The sequence below is a fragment of the Neurospora tetrasperma genome, assembly GCF_000213175.1.
Source record: "Neurospora tetrasperma FGSC 2508 unplaced genomic scaffold NEUTE1scaffold_1, whole genome shotgun sequence".
Lineage (NCBI taxonomy): Eukaryota > Fungi > Ascomycota > Sordariomycetes > Sordariales > Sordariaceae > Neurospora > Neurospora tetrasperma.
In genome coordinates, this window is record NW_009799099.1 from 3,018,119 (window position 1) to 3,042,346 (window position 24,228).

Consider the following 24,228-nt stretch of genomic DNA (forward strand, 5'->3'; position numbering starts at 1 on the left):
CAGGGAAGCATCGCCCAGCATACGCCATGTTTGAGATATCCTGAATCTAAACTAAATGAGGTATGGGGTAAAGACGATTGGCGGGAGTGTCCACTTCTGCCATTTGTGATTTTCCCGAGTCTGCTGAAGAACCGTTTCCCCACTGGCGTCGTTGATTGGTGTAGTGTAGCTTCCCCCGGATGCTCCTGTCGCGGTCCTCGACTCTTCGAAGCTCTTGGCTGTTGAACAAAAACTCCAGAAGTAGGTAGGTATGCAATGGATGTCATGAGTGTAGATTTACTTTTGAACAATGGCCAGGAAAAAAAGACGGTTTTATAAAAGGGGCTCAAAGGTTACTTCATTCAGTAGTAGTTGCGTTGTAAGAGGAGCACGGTGTGTCGCGCACATGGGGTATCCGGTGCACCCTCACACCCTGCGTGCTTGCACCTACCCTGGCGCTACTAACGCTGGGGGGGCGGCCTTTCGGCTAGGTGTCTGGGGCTGGAGTGAGTACCTACCTAGGTAGCCAGGCAGGTAAGGTACAGATAGCTGCTGCTACCTCTATTACTACCTACCTCCAGGTACCCGTGGTGGTTCTCGACTGCCCGTGCCCGCTACTTGTATTTGGTAGCCCACCACTTCAGCCAACTGCCCAGCACCGGCGCTGATAGGTGCAACTGAAACCGTGGGAGATGCCTGCCGTGAACCCGGACCTTCCATGCTCCGCCGCCGCACCGTGTACACCTGCAGCATGCGCCTCCAAGGAGGGACGGACCTCACTCACCTCAGCAGGACGGACTGCCAGGCGGGCGGGCACCATCCTGTCCCCGGGCCGTTTCCCTCTCACGCATCAGTTCGTCACTAGCATGTAGTCTAGGTAGGTACCTCTAGGTAGGTAGATACCCTAGGTACAAGCCAGCCCAGGATGCCCGCCGAAGGATGGGACCTTTCGGGTTCCTCTCGCTGACTGCCCGCTGCGGCGCTGAAAGTGCTCTGCTCCTCCTCCTCCTCCTCCTCCTCCTCCTCCCAGGTCCAAGGCCCAGTCCTCCTGACTTCCTATAGCACCGAACCTCTTTCTCCCGTCCTCCGACTCCTCCTCCTCCTGCACTCTCCCTTTCCCTTTCCCTCCTCACGAACCTCAATCCGCATCGGCTTCAGGCTCCTCTCTAGCTTCAACGTCAACTAGCAAAGCCGGACACCTCCCTCCCTTCTCTCTACACTCCCTCGTAGCAACTTTTCAATCTCTCATTATAACCTCTTTGGACTTGATTTCTTTCATCCAATCCGCTTTAACTGCGAAACAAAACTGTCCTTTGGGGCGACGTCTCCGCACCGCAACCAAACATACCGCAACTCCCATCGCATCTGATGCATCGCAACGGCAATCCGGCCACACAAAAAAGATAAACCCAGCTCAATAACCTCCCCCTCGTCTCTGTTCGGTCGACCACGCCTCGATTCGACTCGACTCGACTCGACTCGACTCGTCTCGTGCTCTGCTTTACTTCTTCACACGCTTTAGTTCCAACGCCGACTTCGCCTTGCATTCGCACTCGACGTGCACCTTTTTCTGCCTGGATCACCCGAGTCATCTGCACCTGTCCGTCCCAACAACCTGCATCATGGATCAGCAACAGCAGCCTCAAGGAGGCGTCTCTGGCCCCGCCGGCCGACGGCTCCATATCGCCCATCGAAGAAGCCCGTCGGAGCTGACCCCGTTGATGAGTATGTTTTCAAACACGAACAGTATGTTTTGAGTTTTGCTATTGTCATCGCCTTTGCCATCGTGTACTATCGCGGCGCCCCTCTACCGCTCTTGCACTGGTCCGTTCTTGCTCGTGGCGAAAAGCTTCAAAAGCCAATGATTGTACCCCTGACCCCTTCGCGTTCCCGTCTTGTGTCCTGACTGTAACCCCTCATCCCCCCCCTTCAATGCGCTGGCGTACTGACTGGATTTTTTTCTCCGTGCAGTGGAACAGCTTGCCATCCAGCAGCAGATCGAACTCCTTCAGCAGCAGCAACAGCAAATTACAGCTCAATATGCCAACCTCGGCATGCTTCCGGCCACGCAACCCCTGGGCCCTGGCGGATTCACCAACTTCCAGCCCATTGCCGGTTTGGCGCCTCAGGCGGGCTTCCAGTTCCCGGTCCAGCTGCAGCAGCAGCCGCCCCTAGCTCCTCCTACACAACCGCTTTCACATCGCCGTAATCAGTCGGCCATTCCAAACATGGGCATGGGGGGCCCGCCGCCTGCTCCCTCTGCCGGCGCCTCTGGTTCGACGTTCGGCAATTTCCAAGATCCCACCCAGGGTCACGCCCGAGAGAACAGCACCGGCGGTCGTGGTGGTCGTGGTGGATCCGGCGGCGGTCATCAGAGAAGACATTCCTTGGCCTTGGCCGATGCCAAGAAGGCCGCCGAGATCGCCCAACAGAAGCGCACGACGTCTACCTTCCAGTTCCCTGCTGCTCCTGCCCCTGGCTCCTCCGAGAAGTCTGAGGATGATGCCAAGACCACCCCGAGCACCACTCCTGCTCCGGCGGAGGGCCAGATAGCTCAGGGATCGTCGTTCCGTGGCGGCCGTGGCGGCCATGGCAGGAGCCAGAGCATGGCTGTTGGTGCCAATGGCCGTGGTGGCCGCGGAGGCCATTTCTCTACCGACTCAATGGGCCAAGGCAGCGACTTCTCTCGCCGCGCTCCTGGTGGCGGCCATGCCCGCACTGGTTCCCGCAACTTCGACGGCAACTGGAGGAACCAGAACCAGAACCAGGCTCAGGACCAGACCGCTGCCCTTCCTCAGAGCCAGGGCTTCCAGCCCGGTCACCGCAGCCGCGGCTCGGTGAGCCAGTCCATCTCTTCGATTGGATCCTTCCAGTATCCCGGACAGCCTCAGCTGGTCCAGTTCCCCGGTCAGATGATGATGCCCCAGGTTTTCCCTGGCCAACAACTTAATCCGATGCAGCTCAACCAGCTTCAGGCTCTTCAGCTTGCTCAGATGAATGGTCAGCCACTTACTGGTCTTGCCGCCAGCCAGCACGCTCCTCAAATGGCTGCTCCTGGTCAGCAAAGCCAGCAACAGCAGCGGAAGACGCTTTTCACTCCTTACCTTCCCCAAGCTACTCTTCCTGCCCTCTTGGGTAACGGCCAGCTTGTTTCTGGTATTCTCCGCGTGAACAAGAAGAACAGAAGCGATGCGTACGTCTCGACGCAGGATGGCCTGCTTCCCGCCGATATTTTCATCTGCGGCAGCAAGGATCGCAACCGTGCTCTCGAAGGTGATCTCGTTGCGGTTGAGCTGTTGGATGTTGGTGAAGTGTGGGCGCAGAAGCGCGAGAAGGAAGAAAAGAAGAAGCGCAAGGATATTACCGACACTCGTTCTGGCTCCATTAGTGGAGGCCAAAATACTGGTGACGACAATGGCAACGCTGAGGGGGGACTCCGCCGCCGTGGCAGCCTCAGACAGCGTCCTACCCAAAAGAAGAACGACGACGTGGAGGTTGAAGGTCAAAGTCTTCTTTTGGTCGAGGAAGAGGAGATCAATGATGAGCAGCAGCCTCTCTTTGCTGGTCACATTGTTGCTGTTATTGAGCGTGTTCCCGGCCAAATGTTTTCTGGTACCCTTGGTTTGCTCCGCCCGAGCAGCCAGGCTACGAAGGAGAAGCAGGAAGCTGAACGCGCCGCGAGAGACGGTGGCAATGGCCGCCAGCAAGACTCGCGCTCCCACGAGAAGCCCAAGATCGTTTGGTTCAAGCCCACGGACAAGCGTGTCCCTCTGATTGCCATTCCTACCGAGCAAGCCCCCAAGGACTTCGTGGAGAAGCACCAGGACTATGCGGACCAGATTTTCGTGGCTTGCATCAAGCGCTGGCCCATCACTTCTCTGCATCCGTTTGGTACCCTCGTTGAGAAGCTGGGCAAAATGGGTGATCTTAAGGTTGAGACCGATGCCCTCCTTCGTGACAACAACTTCGCGTCCGACGAGTTTGCTGAGGCTGTTTTGCGCAACGTCAGCCAGCAAGACTGGTCGCTTGAAAGTGAGGATCAAGCTGCTCTTGCCGCTCGCCGTGACTTCCGTGGCGAGAATGTGTTCACTGTTGAATTAGATAGCTCTGTCGAGCTTGGCAACGGTGTTCATTTCAAGCAGTTGCCTGACGGCAAGATTGAAATTGGTATTCACGTTCCCGATGTCGCCCACTTCGTCAAGCCCGGCTCACTCGTTGACCGTGAAGCTAAGAAGCGCGGTACTGCGGTCCATCTTGTCAACCGCTTCTGTGCCCTTCTCCCCCCCAAGCTGTCGAGCGAGCTTTGCACCCTCACTCCTGAACAGGATCGCTTGACTTTTAGCGTTGTGTTCCACGTCAACCCCCAGACTGGCGCGGTGGCTGAAGGCGACACCTGGATTGGAAAGGGCATCGTCAAGAGCGGCGGAAAGGTATCGCTTAGCCAGATCGATGAAGCCATTTCCGGTAGCAGCGGATTCTCCCATCCGTCTGTGAAGGCTCTGGACATCCAGATTCTCAACGCTGTCGCCCAGAAGTTCCGTGAAGCTCGCTTGGGCGCCGGTGGCGAACCCATTGCGCCTCTCCGTCTCCTCCAGCAACTTGATGATGAGAACATCCCGCCTAAGCACAACATTTTCGAGTCTAGCCAGGCCACTGAACTTGTCGAAGAGCTTATGCACAAGGCCAACACCCATGTTGCCCAACGTCTGGCGCAGGGACTCCCGGAGAAAGCCCTTCTGCGCAGGCAGTCTGCTCCTAACTCCCGCCGCCTACAAACTATCATTGACCGTATGACTGCTTTGGGCTACGACATTGACGCTACTAGCAGTGGTACCCTACAGAATAGCTTGTTCAAGATTGACGACTCTGACATCAGAAAGGGTATGGAGACCCTCCTCGTCAAATCTATGCAGCGCGCCAAGTACTTCATTGCGGGCAAGACTGCCAGTCTGCTTTGGCCTCACTATGCCTTGAACTTACCCCTCTACACTCATTTCACGTACCCCACTAGGCGCTACGCCGACATCATTGTTCATCGTCAGCTTGAGGCTGTTCTTTCTGATGGAAAGATTGAATATACTGAGGATTTGGAGAACCTTGTCAAGACCGTAGAGTCTTGCAACACCAAGAAGGATTCGGCTCAAAATGCTCAGGAACAGAGTGTTCACATCGAATCTTGCCGCACCATGGATAAGAAGCGGCAGGAGGTTAATGGCGACCTGATTAGCGAGGGTATCGTCATTTGTGTGTACGAATCTGCCTTCGACGTTCTCATTCCGGAGTGGGGCTTCGAGAAGCGCGTCCACTGCGACCAGCTTCCTCTGAAGAAGGCTGAGTTCAGAAAGGAGAAGAGAGTTCTTGAACTCTACTGGGAGAAGGGTGTTCCCAGCTCCGCCTACGTCCCTGAAGATGAGCGTCCCAAGGCAGCCGCTTCTCAGCGCATCTCGAATGCTCTCGCTGCTGCTCGCCAGGCTGAGGAGGCCGAACGCGCTAAGAAGGATCGCGAGGAGGCTGCCCGCAAGCAGATCGAGACTGGTACCGTCTCGCACGATGATGTTGACGCCCTGTTTCAGGACGAGGACGAGGACGACATCGAGGACAATGCCTCTGATATCACCGAGGCCATGGCCGGCGCATCTCTTGCGGAGCGCCCGACTCAGAGCGTGCCTGGCTCACCTACTCAGTCTGCGGCTGAGGCCGTCGGTACCCTCCACCGTACTCGGTCTGATTCGAAGGTGCCCGTCGGTGAGGCGCCGGAGGCTCGCTTGACCAACAAGGAGAAGTACTTGAAGCTCTTCAAGCTCCGCGAGGAGGGTGGCGAGTACATCCAGGATGTGACGGAGATGACCCGTGTGCCTGTCATCCTCAAGACCGACCTTTCCAAGAGCCCACCGTAAGTTCTACATCCCTTCTCTCTTTACAACATGCACAACTGACCAAACACACAGGTGCCTGACCATCCGCTCGCTCAATCCCTATGCCCTCTAAATGATTTGATGCTTTGGAAAGAAGATGCGCAGCAGTGCAGGAACGGTTAAGATGACTCACCTTAATGTCCGTCGTCATGTGGAGATTTTGTCAAACAAGTAGGAGGAACGGATGATGTATGATGTGTTAGAAAGCAACGTCTTCAAGATTGTTATGTGGGTGTATTCCTTTATTGACGATATGGTGTGCATCTCTTATAGTCTGTTGGCTTATTCGCGAAGGTGTTATCACACTCAACATGGATAACTTGGCGGGTGGCAGCTATGTGACAGAAAGGGGCCCTTATGGGAGTATCAATCATAATTTGGTTACCTAAGATAGCTTTGGTGACGGGGGGATGAATACGTTATGATGAGGATCAGTAAGACAGCAAAAGCCGAGCACAGACATAAATTATAATTATTTGACGTAGTGAAAAGAAGGCGGATTATAATCAACAAGGTGGTGTGGCTATTCGGCAGAATCAAGCTTATCGCAAGTGCAAATGTGCTGTTAAGGAAGCTTTACCCATGCCGAGTGTGGGCAAAAAGGGGTGTATATACATTGTGGAACATCTTTTTCCAGCTCGGCATCCATGTCTTCCATTTCCATAGAACGTGTTCACGAATCGAAATCCGTCATCAAGTAGTGTGATGAGAGGTAGGTAGGAGACAGTCAACGTCAAATCAAGCTTGAAAAAGGCTTGGTAAGGGTACCGGGTTAGAACAAATCCGTGTACCCGTGAGACCTTTAAAACGTGTTTGAGACATGGAAGCGATGACCCCTTCAACAACCCCAACAACCCTAATGTTACAGATGTTCTCCGTGGTGTAACCCCGTCCCCTGTCTATATCTCGACGACTCTCATTTTCTTATGGAAATGGAGATATCCGAGCGCATGCAAGATTGGATGCACCTCCAACCCTCAACCTTAATTCTCTTATGAGCTTGTTGTTATTGGTTCGGAGTCTCGGTTGACCGTTTGGGATAGTTGAGCTTCCAGGTTCATGATTTTGATCATGTTGCATTGATATGAAAATGGCTTGTTTCTAACTACATACCCCTCTCTCTACATGCCTCCACACGTTTCTGGCTCTATTGTTGTGGTTCAGAGTAGAGCTAGGATTGAGCCAAGAGAGGCCGCTGAGAAGTCCAGAACGAAGAAACGAAACGTCAAGAATGACTTGGCTACTTAGTTAGTTACTTGACGCTTTCATCACCTTTGATTGATTCAGTCAACCCTCGGAGAAAAGAGTTGGAAAAGATTTAGTTCTTTTGGTTATTTACTCTCCTGCCTTGTCACCAGATAGATATTCTATTCTACCTCGCCAACCTAGGCTACCTGTGATAAAGGATGGGATCGGATGAGTGTATTCGGAAGTTTCCATTTCCTCTATGTCATTACATAACATATATCTAGACAGCGGCTTGTTCGTATCTCACATGCTATTGACATTTCAGCAAGTCAGATCCGCATGCGCCCCTCAATTGGGAAATTTCAACTTTGTTTCGAGTTATGTTAAGCAATACCTGTATATGATAGGTAGGTAGTACAGTACCATTTGCTTCCGAGCTTCCTTCACCACTCATGCAACTCGAGGAACCCCTGCCCATGTCAGTCCCTGGTGGTTTGGGAACGACCACTATCTCCGCAATGCTATTACCCCAGATCCCCGGAACACTCAAGAGCCGTTTGCCGCTGAGTGAAGCTATCTCCTTGCCCTTACATAGTGAAATGTAGGTAGGGTCCATGACCCCGTACACTACATATTCCGTGATCCGGCCCCTTGGCGCTCGCCATCACCGTAACATCACGACTCTTGTTAGTTGTGACGTTGTCTCCTTTTGGATATATCTTCAGACGGTCGTTTCCCTTATACTTCTTGTTCGTTTCTCACCATCTTCCTTTTCACCTTCACGATCGATTGTCAACCTGGTGTTGTGTTTGTGTTGCATTTGCTCTTCTGTTTCATTCATTCTTTATACCAAGCACGGGTCTGCTTTCTTGCTGCTTCCATTCATTCTCCTTTCGAGTTTTCTACTTGTCTCTTCGAGCTGTGCTCATCACTTCATCACACTGAACGACAATTGTCTAAACGACGGTCAACAAAGTCCAGCAACCTACAGCCCGGCCTTGTGGGGTTCCCTACTCATATTGTAATACTGGGACAAACATAGTCCACACACGCACACAAGCATATACAGCACCAGGCTCGCATTCCTTCGACGAAAAAGAGACCATTTTAAGGTGACACAACGCAGAATAAAGACAACCTACCTTTATACCATCGACGCCAAATTGCCACGAAGCAAGTCGATATACAAGACAACATGCCTTCGATCACAAAGACCCTCGGCCTGATCACGGCATGCCTAGCGGCCTTGACCTCGGCCTTGCCTGCCATCCCCAAGTTGACAGACAACCAACTCAAGATCCACAGCTTCATCAGGCGTCAAAATGCCCTTGCTGCCGCCGCCGGTCTAACGGATGTAGATATCCTGCAATTGTAGGCTCTCCTCTTCTCTCCTTGCACAAGCCTCACATCAGCTAACGAACCTGTCTTCCAGCGCTCTTACGCTTGAGCACCTCGAAAATACCTTCTACCGCGAAGGCTTCGCCAAATTCCCTGCCGCCGACTTCACCGCCCTCGGGCTCTCCGAGTCTCAGATCAAGGACCTACAGGGCATCGGTAGCATCGAAGAGGAGCACGTAATCCTGCTCCAGGGCGCCATTGCCGCTGCCGGCGCCAAGCCCGTACAGGAATGTACCTATAACTTCCAGGCCGTCACCTCTGCCGCCGCCATGGTCGCCACAGCCGCCGTGCTCGAGAACGTTGGCGTGTCGGCATACCTGGGCGCGGCGCAGCTCGTGACCGACCCGGGCATCCTGACCACCGCGGCCTCGATCCTAACGGTCGAGGCACGCCACCAGACGTTCATCAGAGCGGCGAGCGGCGTGGTGGCGGTGCCGCAGGCCTTCGACACGCCCTTGTCTCCTAAACAGGTCTTCAGCCTTGCGGCGCCCTTCATCACAAGCTGTCCCGATGGAAGCAATCTGATCTTGAAGGCGTTTCCGACGCTGACGATGGGCGGGGACGGGAAGACGGTGGCGGCTGCCGGGTCGCAAGTGAAGCTGCAGAGCAGCGATGCGTCGGCGACGGGTAGCGCGAAGTTCTGCGCTTTCACCACGGGTGGCATCCCCGGCGGTACGGCATTCACGGCATTCGATGCTGCTACGGGCGCGTGCGTGGTGCCGCAGGGCTTGAAGGGCGTTGTTTATGTGAACTTGGCGAGCGCGGGCCCGTTGACAGGCAAGCTGACGGATGATATCATCGTGGCTGGTCCGATCGTAATGCAGGTGTCGTGAAACGGTTGATGGGGAGCGTCGGTTGTTCTGTTTGTATCGCCATTGTCAGCAAGATGTCTTGGCGTTAGTGGGTGGGGAAGCAGAAGGAACGAGCAGTAGAGACACGATGGAAAGTAATGATTCTGTATTCGATTCTTGGCAAATCTTCAATAGTACATAATTCGTACGTGACACGTCTTCTTCGTCGTCCGGTAAAACTGGAAAGTGACTCCTGTTCCGCGCGTCAACAATCGGGATATGGCCAGTGATATATGCCTCCGTCCGCAACCCTGCTCTCCCGAAAAGTCCAGCTTGCCATTCCGTTTTCAAGGGAAGGGACATCTCCAGTATTTCGACAGAGAGCTGCCCCTGGCCACTGGACTCAACGGAAAGCGTGATCAGGGATGAGATGGGAAAGTGCGCTGCAAGGCAATCGTTGTGCTGCTCTGGCCATTGATGATGATCAATCAGTGCAAGTGACAGACAGATCGGAAAATGAGGCGGACAGCTTTCAAGTTAGCTTGGCCGCATCATCAGGCTCAAAGGCAGTTGGCAAGCTGCTGTGAAGTGATTCACAAAGTCTCGTACAAACCATACACCGGCAACTGACCGGCAACTGTGCACCTCGGTGGTTTTCGAGATCGCCGACACCCACATTCGTGTGGAGGCCAGTCACTCAGTCACCGAACGCTGGCCTCAAACATAAACCACGCAAAAGATGGACGAATGGTGGGTAAGTACGAACTGGGAGCGGAGATGGGTGTCCGTCTTGGTTGCGACAAGCTGGCAGCTACAGTACCAGTAAAGTCCAGCGCCAAGGGTATGTCGGCCCGTATATAGCGCCCACATGCGAGATAAGGTCGCACCGTATGTTGAACGCGGGAGCTTCACTTGCAATGCAGACAGGCTGCAAGTGCTCGCAGCAGCACCGGAAACCCGCGTTGGCCGCTCGGAGATGGGGGTTTTGGTGCCGCTTAGCCCCGAATCGTCGCTTGGCGGGGTTGCCCATGGGAGAGGCGGATGTGTGGGTACGGTCGAGATACTGGTCGATCTCTTGATACCTTTACTGGTCGGGCGGTGGTTCCGTGATGTGGACTCGGGCATGAGCACGATGTCGGGGGTTCCCGCCGATTGACATGACTGGCAACCCGAAGTCGGCGGCGTCTAGCGGCCGGGATTGCCCCTGGTGTTGGCGCTGACCATCGGGAAGAATAGGATGTGAAGAAGCTTGTTTCCACTTCACGGGTGGCCTCTCTTCGCGAGTCGGATTCATTTTCATTTCGGCGCCACGCAAATAGGAAGATTGTGCCGGGCTAGAGATGGACCTGTTGGACGTGTAGTGTACTCGCCGAAACAAGCCAGCCGGCGGAAAACTACTTGGGAGAAAAGAGTTGAGCTGCGAAACTGCCACCGGAGAGCAGACCTACTCCCGAAGCTGGTCAGAAAAGTGTACTCGACGAGGCTGGCAACGCTCCATCAATCGTCGAAGTTTCGGCATGTCGAGTTTTTGACGTTGTCGCTTTGGATAGTCGCTGGCGGACTAACTCGGCGTAGCTTCCCGTTGAACTGTGGTGTGGTTGTCTGCCCAGACTTTTCCACGCTCGTTGTCGATGGCGAGGAGTATTTATCTAGTTCTCGCCGAAGCGGACCGCGACCCGTGGTAGTGGCGGAGATACACCACAATCTCTCTATCTTCTCTCTCTCTCTTTTTTTTCTTTTTTTCTTTTGACTTTGTTTTTTCACTGCCTCTCCGTCCACTGATAAGCTCCTGCAAGGCTGAACAATTGCTGCAGTTTGCAGGGACGCTGACACGTGCCTGAATCGTTATCGTGTATCCCAGGAAGGAAGGTGGGGGTTGGCGACAAGGATGTATACTTGGGAATGCATTCACACCAAGTCAACAACGGCGACGAGTGCATGGCAAGCAGGGGCCTTGCTTCCAAGGGCGGTTTCGGACTGCAACCTGTTCTGGCCTCCCCAGGTAGCTGATCAAACAGTCCAATGACAAGTATCAATTCGTTAGCAAAAGGACAAATCGTATCTCATTCACCCCATATCCTCCAATGAAACCCTGATGCTGCCGCAGCGTTGCATGACTGACCTGACAGCCTGCTACGACACGCGACCTGCGAGGTCGGAGTGCTCGACGGCGGTAGCGACTCTGAAGCGGCGTTGGCAATGAGTGGGCGAAGTTGGGGTTTGGCGCAACTTGGCATTGGTCCGTGGTCCAATCTTTGCCTCAGAAAGGATGGGCTGGTCCAGCGTGCAAACCCATGCGAAACCAAATGGAGCAGAAGAACGAAACCACTCACGACTTGTTCACATAAGCTTTTTACCAAACCGTCGAGGCGACCAATAAACATGCGCCGATAAGACAGCAGCCGATCCATCATGTATGCGGCTGTGGCGCCCTGCGTGGAGCTCGCCGAGGTTGCGCAGCAAGCGCAGTCCCGGCCTGCCATGTCTTGGCCTGCCATGTCTTGATTCAGGACGGACGGGTCTCACTTCTCAGTTCTCGCCCCAACTGGCAAAATTCTGCGCACGGGCAGGACAGCCTGTGCCATGGCAGGAGTGGCTAGTGCTGACGATGAATTGATCAGTGACGACTCTATTGCACGTTCAAATTACATTCCAAGTTGGAAATAGCGTCGGGCATGTTCTCACTGTCGCCGACCTTATACGCTAAGTAGGTAGTAATTAGTGTTGATAAAAGGATATTTCTACTATCGATAGCTCAGAAAAGAGAGCCGACCTCGGAGCTTTGATAAGAGAAATGACGTTGACACAGCCCGTCACACCTTCAAGTCTAGAAGAGCGGGCAATTCTACGCGACCCTCCCACCCAAGTGCTTGGTCAATAATTGTTCCATTGTGCTGTGATATCCCACGCCTTATGTACGCAGTAGTGTACATGTGCAGATGGATGTGGAAAGAAGGAGGATGGAAAGATTTTCACAGGAGAAAGGCGCGTCTCCGTCGCTCGCGAGACATGACGCATATTGTCTCGAGAATAACGTTGGTGAACAAAGTTCCTCGACGAATTGTATCGCGTTTATCGCTATGCAATCCGCACTGCCGGTTCAGGCCACATCTGCCAATCTGAAGAGCGACATTTGGATGCATCTGATACATATTGCAGAACCAGGCGGGACCACATCCCGTCTACATACAAGTAAGTAGATAGGGACAGCACCATTGGTGGCCAAGTACACAGTGACAGACTGACAGGGACTACTAGTTCAACCCCACCACCCCGAGTGCCCCCATGGGCCCCACGCTCCCATTCCTCAATGGCATTCTGCGGCTGGGATTATTCGCGGGCTGCAACGCGGGATTTGAATGCCGCCTGGAAAAAAAATAAGTGTACAGGCGAGGTGATGGTGGTTTCATGCTCGCCTCCAGGTGTCTCCATGTTCGGAGGACGGGGAAAGCACTAGGGACGAGGGGATCGAGGGGGGATCGAGACAGGAACAAGGATCCGATGTCACGGACAAGCGTAGTAGCTTCGTCCCATCCTCGCAACGAACCTCCGACCGTGGGCCCTTCCATCCCGTCTGTCTTGTCTCGCCCAGTCGAGGTCTCCTCCTTCACGCTGGCTCCTCCCCAAACCTTCAAGGTTACCTCTGCTTCCTTCCCCCAGTCGCCCCAGCTCTGTTTTGTATAAAGTCTTTTCCTCCCCTCCTCCAGAAAGCTGTGCCCCCTCTCATCTTTGTTCTCTTGCTCATCCATCTTGCCCTCCCACCAAGCATAACTTTATCGATACCCGGTGGCCAACCCGCTAATTTATTTTTATCCCTTTCACCACATTCAAAATGTCTAACCTTCCCTCTGAGCCCGAGTTCGAGCAGGCCTACAAGGGTATGTCTGAGAGAAAAACCGATCGTATAGCCGCGGACACAGAGCTGACTTGATTTTCGCCACAGAGTTGGCCTACACTCTCGAGAACTCCTCCCTTTTCCAGAAGCACCCCGAGTACCGCACCGCCCTCACCGTTGCCTCCATCCCCGAGCGTGTCATTCAGTTCCGTGTTGTCTGGGAGGACGACAACGGCAACGTCCAGGTCAACCGCGGTTACCGTGTCCAGTTCAACTCCGCCCTCGGTCCCTACAAGGGTGGTCTCCGTCTCCATCCCTCCGTCAACCTTTCCATTCTCAAGTTCCTCGGTTTCGAGCAGATCTTCAAGAATGCCCTTACTGGCCGTAAGTGACCGAACGGATATACAAAACCAGAATACCAGATTTGCTGACTCGGCGTCTCTAGTGAGCATGGGTGGTGGCAAGGGTGGTGCCGACTTCGACCCCAAGGGCAAGAGCGACGCTGAGATCCGTCGCTTCTGCTGCGCTTTCATGGCCGAGCTTCACAAGCACATTGGTGCCGATACCGATGTCCCCGCTGGTGATATCGGTGTTGGTGGCCGCGAGATCGGCTACATGTTCGGTGCCTACCGCAAGGCCGCGAACCGTTTCGAGGGTGTCCTTACTGGCAAGGGCCTCTCCTGGGGTGGTTCGCTCATTCGCCCTGAGGCCACTGGTTACGGTCTCGTCTACTACGTCGGCCACATGCTCGAGTACTCTGGCGCTGGCTCCTACGCTGGCAAGCGCGTTGCCCTCTCCGGTTCTGGCAACGTCGCCCAGTACGCCGCCCTCAAGCTCATTGAGCTAGGCGCCACCGTTGTCTCCCTCTCCGACTCCAAGGGTGCCCTTGTCGCCACTGGCGAGTCCGGCATCACTGTTGAGGACATCAACGCCATCATGGCCATCAAGGAGGCCCGTCAGTCTCTTACCACCTTCCAGCACGCTGGCCACGTCAAGTGGATCGAGGGCGCCCGCCCCTGGCTTCACGTTGGCAAGGTTGACATCGCTTTTCCTTGCGCTACCCAGAACGAGGTCTCCAAGGAGGAGGCTGAGGGTCTCCTTGCCGCCGGCTGCAAGTTCGTCGCCGAGGGTTCCAACATGGGCTGCACTCTCGAGGCCATCGAGGTCTTTGAGAACAACCGCAAGGAGAAGAAGGGCGAGGCCGTCTGGTACGCCCCCGGCAAGGCCGCCAACTGTGGTGGTGTTGCCGTTTCCGGTCTCGAGATGGCTCAGAACAGCCAGCGCCTCAACTGGACTCAGGCTGAGGTTGACGAGAAGCTCAAGGACATCATGAAGAACGCCTTCTTCAACGGTCTCAACACTGCCAAGACCTACGTCGAGGCTGCTGAGGGCGAGCTTCCTTCCCTCGTTGCCGGCTCCAACATTGCTGGTTTCGTCAAGGTTGCCCAGGCCATGCACGACCAGGGTGACTGGTGGTCCAAGAACTAAACGGTCTCTTTTGACCGTTTAATGAGAATGGAAGGGGGAAAAAAAAGGAAGTCTTTATGATGGGAACTGAGCAATGAAAATCACGGGCCGGAGTTGGGGTTTGCCATGCTATCTTACCGAGCAGGCTTGGGTTTTTTTTGGCGTTTGAGTTTATTTTAGATGGAGGCGGGTTTGATGACTTTCCATGTACATATACCATTGGTGAATTCATATCCTACCTGTCGATTCACACAAAGCTTGACTTTCTTGCAACGCGTTCCTAGTGACCGTGATAATCTTGACTGCGTGCTTCCAATTCCCTGTTGCGTGTAAATTGTACGTCCTCAATAACTGTAAGTGTGTCTGCCTTGCCAATTCCTTGCATTGCGCCCCATAGGGTTTGTCGTACTTAGAATTAACTTTGGCTGTTTCAAAATCCCGAACCTCTTCCAGGCCATGTCAAATGTTGGTACCCGCAGCTTTGGCAGAAATCAGGGTAATACTGCGTTCAAGTCATCGATAACCTCTTGCGCCGCAGACAACGCCGGATCGCGTCATTCTTGTTAGAGACTGGAACCATATTTGGAGTTTCAAAGATTCCGATGTTGCCCGTTTTTGTAATTACTGACAACCTCTCTTCGCTGTTTTTTTTTCGAGCATTTCTGTTCTCCTGTTTCTCTCTGATTCGAGTTATCAACGATTCCGATTTGATACGGCGACTTTGAGAAATGGGGGCCGACTCATCACAGCTTTTAATTCCAGCGTATGGGTGTACGAGAGGCTCGCATTCCGTCACCGTATCGTAGCTGGTGAGCTGGAGTATTGGAGTGTCTGATCCCATTGGACTGTTGATGGTGAGAGAGTTAGGGTCTTAGTTGGACACTAACAGTTTCCTGTACTTACCGCGGCTCCAAAAGTTAGTGCAAGAGTAAACCACTAGCGACAAATAAGCAGGTTGCCTAATTCCCGTGCCCTCGTTCAGCTTCCTCTGTACAACTTTAGCAGCCGAAAGGGGCAATCATGATTCAAATAACACTATGAAGGAGTTGGGGAAGCACCGAACTCAAAAGCCCAGGGGGTTGAAACAATGTTGTGGTGGCGATGCCTTCCTCCTTCAACATACTCTTCATCCTAGCACCATCTCTTGGCACAAATGATCTCGCCACGCATATCCAATTTCGCCAATCCTCGGACGGCACAACCACACCTCCCCACGGGGAACAGCTTGGTGTCACCTTGCATTGGTGCTACTCTTTCCATTCCTGTCTTATTAAGTCTCTGATGACCCGAGAACCAAAAACTTTGAGGCTTCATTCACTTTGAACCCAGCAAACCGGGAAATACGAAACGAAACGAGAACGGGTGTAACCAGAAGTCAACCTTGCCATGACTTGCTTTGTCCGAATCGGGACCAGATAGGGGAAAGAAAAAGAAAAAAAGAAAACAAATAATAAATTAAGTAGAGAGGGACAAGCTGGCTCGGGATGATACAAGCAATCATGCAGTTGGGACTTGAATGAGAATACAGGCAACACGAGGGAGCCTGCTTGCTGGGGAACACGAAAGCGATATTCTTGGATGTCAGCACTTTTGAAACTAACATTTCACAGAGCAAGGTACGGTGTAATGCAATGTTGGTGTCACTGGAAGTTGAGATCCAATGGATAATTCCAATTGAATGGCTGATGCCTTATAGGGAAGACGGAACGGCTAGACTGGCGCTCCAGGCAGTCATCAATTATTCGATTCCTTTAATAAAAGAACTACTATAGGGTCAGATCGATATCGCTCGATGGACATCAAGCATTGGACGGAGCCTTACGGCTGCGTGTAGTACTGTGTAGGTACCTACCAATACGTGCGTAAGTACCACGGCAGATGCCAATCGGTTGGTACGCTGTCCCTTCCTCAGATCCGTCCCATCGCATGGAAGCGACGATGTCCAGCTGGTAACTATCGCAAGGCTGTCGAGTCGCACCTTCCCTCTTGGGGCTGCGACTAGAAACTGGCTTCCAGACCGTCGTGATGGCGAGGAGTGAAAACTGCAGTGGCCGGTTCTCGTTCCCTTTCGTTGCCTCCTGTTCCATTCAGTTGTGCGATTGGACAGAACCTCTCTTTCCTCAAGATATTACCCTCATAGAGAGCAATTCATGGCGCGGCTGAGGTCGGTTGTTGATCACATTCTTAGGTCGTCTGGGCTAGAAATGTCCTTCAGACCCAATGCGAGTACAGGCATCTACGTTGCACTGGACTGTCTTGAACGAACATTCTTCGCACTCGGCGGCTGAGATTTGTAGTGTACCACCCTTGCGTTCCCTTGTCAACTTTTGTTTCCTTTTCGTTCGGCTAAACATCAAAAGGAACTTGTTGTCCGTAGCTCGTCTAGCACAGCCTCAGCCCTACCGAGTAAGCATGGTAGAGAGAGACAACGGATCGTTTCACCACCAACGAGCTTTGCCATGTGGATGCTGACTAACAGAGCCCACGGTGATTCGGAAAGCCTCGCGCTGCCGGAAGCGAAGAAAAGAGGGAAAGGAACGACAAGAATCAACGTCACTACTGCCACGAGTGCACTGCCATGGGTGCTTATACCTTCAAGCATGTTGGGCAGTCCGCCCAGATTGTATCAGTCATCATGAACGACTCCCCTCCCGAGACACAGACGGATAAGTGTCATCCAACTGGCATGATACCGTACATGATACAGCGCTGAGTCGAGCCATTTCACCACCCGCTGTCGCATTGTCGACTGTCCTGGGTGCAGTATACCTATGCACAGCGTACTCGTGACCGGGCAGATGTTCTTTCCAGTTCTTCGACCACACGGACTGGCCGCCACGAGAACGGAGTGAGGGCCTTCTCTGCACCAACATCATCTCACCCACCTGCTTCAGGGCTGAATGCAACCTCGAAATGCGGGAGAGCGGCAGGAGCAACAGGCCGGTTGAAGATTACGCCGGGAACCGATCCCCATTCGTTTCTCCATGACGATGACTGCCTTCCGTGCCTCTTTCTCTGACGTCCCCCTTTCTCGGAATATCGCGCGTTATCTCTGAAAGCTGAGCCACATTGTGATCGGATCGTGGAGAGCATCCAGTCAACGTCCCCGTTCTGGCGTTCTGGCGTTCTGCCCGGACATGAACCGTAATGAGCCGGAATGAAAGATGACGACAATGGCAATGGCCACATGGGGGCCGTTCGTGATACCCAGTATCTGGTACAGTAGGAAAAAACCGACCTTACATCTGAGTACTCATGCATTGCTAACAACGTTCAGCACAAGACAACAAGTTGAGGAAGGAGAAAAGACGGAAATGGAACTGAGAAGAGTTCTCGCAGGTCAGACTCGTGCGTAGCTCTCGTCCAGTAGCTTTGGGCTCGTCCTATCACCACCGGGGGTGCTAGCTTCGTTTCCAGGCCAATAAGATCGGCAATAGCATCTCTAAGCCAAGAAGTGCAGGGGCGAGAGGGGCTATCAACCACTCGATGATCCAAACACGTCCAATGGCAACTTCATCGCTGTGTGCAGGGCTCGAGACCCTTCTCCGGACAACACGAACTGCATCCATGACCAGAGCTGCAATCCACCGTCACAAATTGCCTTTGCGACAATAAACTCACAACAAAGCCTCGGGGCGCTATCCTCGTATCGAAAGGTCGACCCTGAATGGCAGCCAACGCCGTCAAAAATCCCAGGAAGACAGGGGCTTCAGAGTCACATGCAAAGCTCAATTATTTCCAGGCTGAAAAGAGCTTCAGATATGTTTCCCAAGCAAAGGCAAGATCTGGTGCTGATCGACGTGGACAGCAGCAAGGATAAGTCGCAATGGGTCCTGAAGAATTCAGCTCAGTCTTCGCTTGGCTGTGAATCTGCCATGTCAGTTGTATCGTTGGGATAGATGACGGGAGTAGCCGGCTCATCTATTCCGAACCACGACACCACTTGATACGCATAGTCAAGAGAACTCATCGTTGAACATGACGGAAGAAATCCCCCCTTTATCGGTATTTTTTTATTAAAAAAAAATACTTTTTTTTTGGGCTGTCAAAATCATAGAAGAGGCAAGGCTTCCTGTCTCGTTGTAGGAATCACCGTGGCTTGCAACTCCCCACGAACTGCCCCCTCCCCATCCTTCGGGAAACATGAGGCTTGCAGTTCGTGTACCCACACCGTCTTGATGGTCGACAACAATCAGCATCTTTGACTCGAGCTTTCTCATATGGTGGTGCCATGCCGTCCCCATTGCACAATTCGGTGGATATCCAGACGCTAGCAATGCACTCGGCGTACATACCCCTTGCAACCCTCCATTGTCGTCCCTGGGTACGGAGTACGGACCTCGGCCAATGGTGATTTGTATTTTCCGCTATAATGTATTTTTGTTCCGCGCAGCCTCGGGGAACCAGGGAGCAAGGTTCAAATTAAGACGGAGCTGACACTGCGCCTTCACGATACCGATACTGAGCCATGAGCGCAGAGCCAGGTAACCGTTTTTGTCTTTCTCCACACGAAAGTAACAGATCTTCTCCCGGAACGGATACAGACCGACGCAGTGCACAGCCCTCATCCTCCTTAGCCTATACCTCACGGAGTAGGTAAGGTAAGGTAATACACTACCGATGTACAAGTCTATACATTTTCCACCTACACTTCCATGGAGCTTCTCGAGTAACTCTTATTGCTCCTTTGCCCTGTCGGGCTAGACCAGTGCCACGTTATGGCGTCTCCATCAGAAAGTTAGGATACCAAGGACTAGGGCAGAACATAAGGTCGTTCTGCCCACCAGATATATCAACCTGACGCCTCCCATCCGCTCTGTCAACAGCGTCGAAATCTCTCCTCAGCTCCCCATTCGCTCTCAAATTTCATTAGCAGTGTTGCGTTGATTTTAGTTGGAGTTATTTCATACTTTTTCTCTTTACCATTTGTGGTCCACAAGATATATACCACATTATACCCATTGTGTTGGCAATAACGGCCTCTTCATTGACGTCCTCAGCTCAAGCCCTTTTATCAGGAGACTTGGTGTGAACATATTGATATCCTCCGGGCTGAAAAGATGGATATGCTATCAGCTCACCAGTCAAACGGGGCTCCGTCACCTCCGCCGACCCCGGCTTGTAGTGGCCACCAACTTGGAGTGAAAACCGACACCGCTGGCCTCTTCCTCGGCTCTACACATACGAACGGCGACTCAGACGCCTCCTTTACCGAGTCACCCGCGTCCGACTTTCCCCCCACTCCCCGTAGGAGCCCTAAGCAACAACCTCAAGATTACTCTCGGTCCAAACAAGAGTCTCACCAGATTCCAACGGAGGGAATCCATGACCACCAACCTGGGGGTCCTCGCGCTCGAGCCAACACCAAAGTGCGCAGCTATGTGGCCGACCAAGACCGTCAAGCGTTTCCAAGAATCTCGAAGCCTGTCGAACTTATACAGGTTGCCTACGATGTCGTGGTTATCGGATCCGGCTATGGTGGTGGCGTTGCGGCGTCACGCATGGCTCGCACAGGCTCATCAGTGTGTGTTCTTGAGCGTGGCCGTGAGAAGTGGCCTGGCGAGTACCCTACTGGTGCCGCGGATGCCTTCAAGGAACTCCATACCTCCGGTACTTTCGCACCGGGATCTTTGGATGGCATACCCGTTGAGACAGGTGATCCCACCGGCATGTATCACTTGATCTTCGGAAAGGGACAAAATGCCGTTGTGGCTAATGGTAAGTATACCTGTGCAGAAACTTGATGTAGAGTCAGCTAACATGTAATTCTAGGCCTCGGTGGAACAAGTCTTATGAACGCTAATGTCTTCATGGAGGCCGATAAAGGTACCTTGGCCATGAAGGCCTGGCCTCCCGAGATCCGAAACAAAGTAGACTCTTTGGACAAGTGTAAGTTGAAAGGCCTTCTCACCTGCCCTGCGGAGCACAGGTGGTTTACAAGATGGATACTAATCTTCACCATAGACTATGAGAAGGTAGAGAAAGTGCTCGAACCGGCAGAGTACCCCGATGACTGGCCTGAGCTTCCCAAGGCCAAACTCCTCAAGAAGCAAGCCCAGTATATGGGCTATGGTGACAAGTGGAGGAAGGTCAAGCAGACCACACGCTTCCAAAACGGCCCAAATAGCTGTGGTGTTGAGATGTCAGCATCAGCTTTGACCGGCCAGGATGCTACTGGCGTCAACGATGGCTCAAAAACGACCACGCTGGTTACATATCTGGCTGATGCCTGGAACTGGGGTGCTGAACTGTTCTGCGAGTGCGAGGTGCGATACGTCGAAAAGGCCAAGGACGAAAATGGTAACGATGACGGCTACCTTGTCTACTTTGCCTGGCATGGCCGCAACCGTGGCCACTTCAAGGCCAACCTTCACGGCGATTTGATGTGGGTTCGGGCGCGAAAAGCAGTCTTCCTGGGCGCTGGCGCCCTTGCAACCCCTGAGATTCTGCTCAGAAGCAAAGCGATGGGACTTGAGATGAGCAACTTGGTCGGCCAGAACATGAGCGGTAATGGAGACATACTGGCGTTTGGGTGAGTTTTTATCTTTTTTAAAATTGTCTGGAAATTTGTTTGAAGCGGGTTTAAGCTGACCTTCTACTACAAGCTACAACACCGACGAAACGGTGAACGGCATCGGTCGGGCATACCCTTCGCCATATAACCCCATTGGGCCTTGCATTACCAGTGTCATTGACTGCAGGCATAACCTAGAGAACCCTCTGGACGGATTCGTCATTGAAGAGGGCTCGGTTCCTCACGCCCTCGCCCATTTCCTGCAAGCAATGCTAGACTTGATGCCGGGAAGTGAAGAGCCCAAGAACCTGACTGTCCTTGACAAAGCACACTCTGCTCTGGCTCGTTACGGTAGCCGGTTCTTAGGCCCTTACTTCAAAAAGGGTGCCATTGAGAGGACACAGGTTTATCTCATCATGTCTCATGACAGTAAGCAGGCCAAATAAAGCACGAGCAAAGCCCAATTATCGCAAAACTAACACCCTCACAGGTAACCAGGCCATGTTGACTTTGCAGGATGATAAGCCAGTTCTCGAGTTCCTTGGCGTTGGTCGAAGTGATCACGTCAAGAAGCTCAATAACCTTTTGGCCCAAGCGACGCAGGCTGTTGGCGGTACCTATGTCAAGAGCCCCTTCGACGCTATGATGGGTAACCAGCAAATAACAGTCCATCCGATCGGGTATGTTACTCCTTCCTTACCACCCAACTTTTGTATAAGTAGTATACTGTGGCACGTATGGTTAGACTAACACAGTTTCGAAACTTGTAGCGGAGCTTGTATGGCCCGAGACAATACGGGTCGGACCGGTGTCACCAATCATGTGGGTGAGGTGTTCACGGGACTCGGAAGTGAGACCCACGATGGCCTCATCGTCACAGATGCCGCGGTGATTCCCACCGCTCTGGGTACCAATCCTTTTGCCACCATTGCTGCCCTAGCGGAGCGGTCTGTTGAAGCCTACTGTCAACGCCAGGGTTTGCACATCAGCGAGGAGGAGAACGGCATCCTTGATCTGTTTGGTGAGCCACAACATAAGCCCAAGCAGCATTTGCCAGTGAGGACTGTCTCAAAGATTGAAGCCATGGAAGAAGGGCACAGTCTCGGCTACGCAACCCGAGCTATTCAAATGGCCAAGGAACTTTGCTCGAGCGGCATGGGTTTCACTGAGGTCATGTCTGGCTTCATCCACCATGACCCCACCATGAAAACGGATGAACGGTCTACATACGAGCTTGCCTACCGGACCGCCAAATCGCGCTGCGAAAGCGCTCGCTTCTTCCTCAGTGTGCAGGCTTTCGACACCTTTAGGACCCTTTCGCATGCTCAGCATCGTGCCATGCTTACGGGAACCTTTGTGTGCCCCGCAATTCCCGGCTCACCGTTCATGGTTCGGAGAGGCGAATTCAATTTGTTCATCATTGATGACAAGGCGCCTGGTACCCGGAACTTGACGTATGATTTTGATATGACCGGCGTCGATGGCAGGAGGCTGCATTTCCATGGTTACAAGGTTGTCGATTCGTCTGTTGCGCTAGACCCTCTGCAGTTTTGGCGCTCGACTAGCACACTCTATGTGACCGTCAGCGAGCATGTGGATGGAATGTGCAGCAATCTTGACGATGAAAATGCTTGGAGGAGGGGCAAGGTGCTCGCCAAGGGCATCATGAACATCCAGCCAAAGCACTTTCTCTCCGAGATCATGACTATGACTCCAACAGGCAGCAACCTCTTGAAGAAGGTAGCCAGTGCGGCCAGTTTCCTCACTTTCTTCACCCGCAAGTCTCTCTCCCTCTTCATGGCGCCGTTGACTCCGCTCGAGTACCCAAGCATGATGCCCACAGGCTACGTCAACAACACAGCACCAACAAAATCCTTTGCCATCTATGCCGACGATGGAGTCTGCACTCGTTTGCATATGTGGGAGCCAACTCATTATCCTGATAACGACAAAAAGAACATCAAAAACCTCTTCATGGTTCCGGGCGCGGCAGTTGACCACCATATTTTTGCCCTTCCTACCATCCGGTATAACGCCGTCAACTACTTCAGACGTGCCGGTTATCGCGTGTTCATCACAGTTCACCGTATCGGACAGCTCATGGTTGCAGAGCACAACTGGACGACCTATGATGCCCGTCTTGACATCAAGGCATGCATGCAGTATATCCGAGAGCACTACGGGAAGGAAAAGATCTACACCATCGCCCACTGCATGGGCAGCGTCGCCCTCTCCACCGGTATGCTCGACGGCACGATCCCAACCGACTGGTTCCTGGGTGTCTCCTGCTCCCAAGTCTTCATGAACCCCATCTGGCAAACCATGAACCTGATCAAGGCCACCACCGGCCCCTATGACAAGATCTATAAGGCCCTCGCCGGTAACTGGTTCAGCTGTAGCACCAGTCGCAACGACAGTTACGTCCAGCAAGCTCTCAACCAGCTGCTGCGTCTCTACCCTCAACCGCGCAAGGAAATTTGTAATAACGCGGCCTGTCATCGCACCAGCCTGGTGTTCGGCCGGTGCTGGAACCACAGCAACCTGAACGAGGCCACGCACCGGCAGATCGACCGCTTCTTCGGCGGCGTCAACATGAAGCTGCTCCACCTGCTGATGAAGCAGGGCGCCGAGGGCCACGTCATGGCCAACGAGCCCCTGTGCCAGCGCCTCGACACGCCCGAAAACATCCAACGGCTCAAGGGCATCCCGTTCCTGCTGTTCGTCGGCCGCGACCAAGCCGTGCTATCACCAGAGTCGACCGAGCGCACATACGAGATCTTGTGTGATACTTTTGGCATGGACGACACGAGCTACAAGAGGCGCGTTGTGCCTGGGTATGGACACCTGGATGTGTGGATGGGGCGGAATGCTTGGAAGGATGTCTATCCGTTTGTGAGGGAGGAGGTGGATAGGGTGTGCAGAGGGGAGACGTACAAGTTTGTGGAGCCACAGGATGAGTTCAAAGCGATGGTAGATTCTGGGGAGTTGCTCCATTGAGAGCCATGATAAGGAGACAAGGGTGACGACCACGGACCTTGATGATAACTTTGGAACCATGGGGATCAGTTTTTTTTTTTCCGACAAAAGTTGGATATTTCACTCTGCTTTTCTCTTTTTTTTTTACCGGTACAGCGTCTGGTT

The 24,228-nt window shown here is 53.1% G+C and overlaps 4 protein-coding genes across 4 annotated transcripts; all 4 read left to right on the forward strand.

Annotated features, from left to right (window-relative positions):
• Positions 1 to 1,601: 1,601 nt before the first annotated feature.
• NEUTE1DRAFT_144221 (uncharacterized protein) lies at positions 1,602 to 6,402 on the forward strand (the record flags this gene model as incomplete). The annotated part of the gene is made up of 3 exons (XM_009849762.1): positions 1,602 to 1,704; positions 1,951 to 5,872; positions 5,928 to 6,402. The coding sequence occupies 3 exons, from the start codon at positions 1,602 to 1,604 to the stop codon at positions 5,965 to 5,967; spliced, it is 4,065 nt and encodes a 1,354-aa protein (XP_009848064.1).
• Positions 6,403 to 8,277: 1,875 nt separating this feature from the next.
• On the forward strand, positions 8,278 to 9,313 carry NEUTE1DRAFT_76452 (uncharacterized protein; the record flags this gene model as incomplete). Its single annotated transcript, XM_009849763.1, has 2 exons — positions 8,278 to 8,453; positions 8,515 to 9,313. 2 exons carry the CDS (start codon positions 8,278 to 8,280, stop codon positions 9,311 to 9,313), a joined length of 975 nt encoding a protein of 324 aa, XP_009848065.1.
• A 3,692-nt stretch (positions 9,314 to 13,005) lies between these two features.
• On the forward strand, positions 13,006 to 14,843 carry NEUTE1DRAFT_127665 (NADP-specific glutamate dehydrogenase; the record flags this gene model as incomplete). Its single annotated transcript, XM_009849764.1, has 3 exons — positions 13,006 to 13,149; positions 13,215 to 13,490; positions 13,552 to 14,843. The coding sequence occupies 3 exons, from the start codon at positions 13,104 to 13,106 to the stop codon at positions 14,592 to 14,594; spliced, it is 1,365 nt and encodes a 454-aa protein (XP_009848066.1).
• Positions 14,844 to 19,041: 4,198 nt separating this feature from the next.
• Positions 19,042 to 24,148, forward strand: NEUTE1DRAFT_76458 (uncharacterized protein; the record flags this gene model as incomplete). Its single annotated transcript, XM_009849765.1, has 7 exons — positions 19,042 to 19,165; positions 19,650 to 20,291; positions 20,346 to 20,462; positions 20,538 to 21,105; positions 21,179 to 21,516; positions 21,578 to 21,767; positions 21,858 to 24,148. The coding sequence occupies 7 exons, from the start codon at positions 19,042 to 19,044 to the stop codon at positions 24,082 to 24,084; spliced, it is 4,206 nt and encodes a 1,401-aa protein (XP_009848067.1).
• Positions 24,149 to 24,228: the final 80 nt, after the last annotated feature.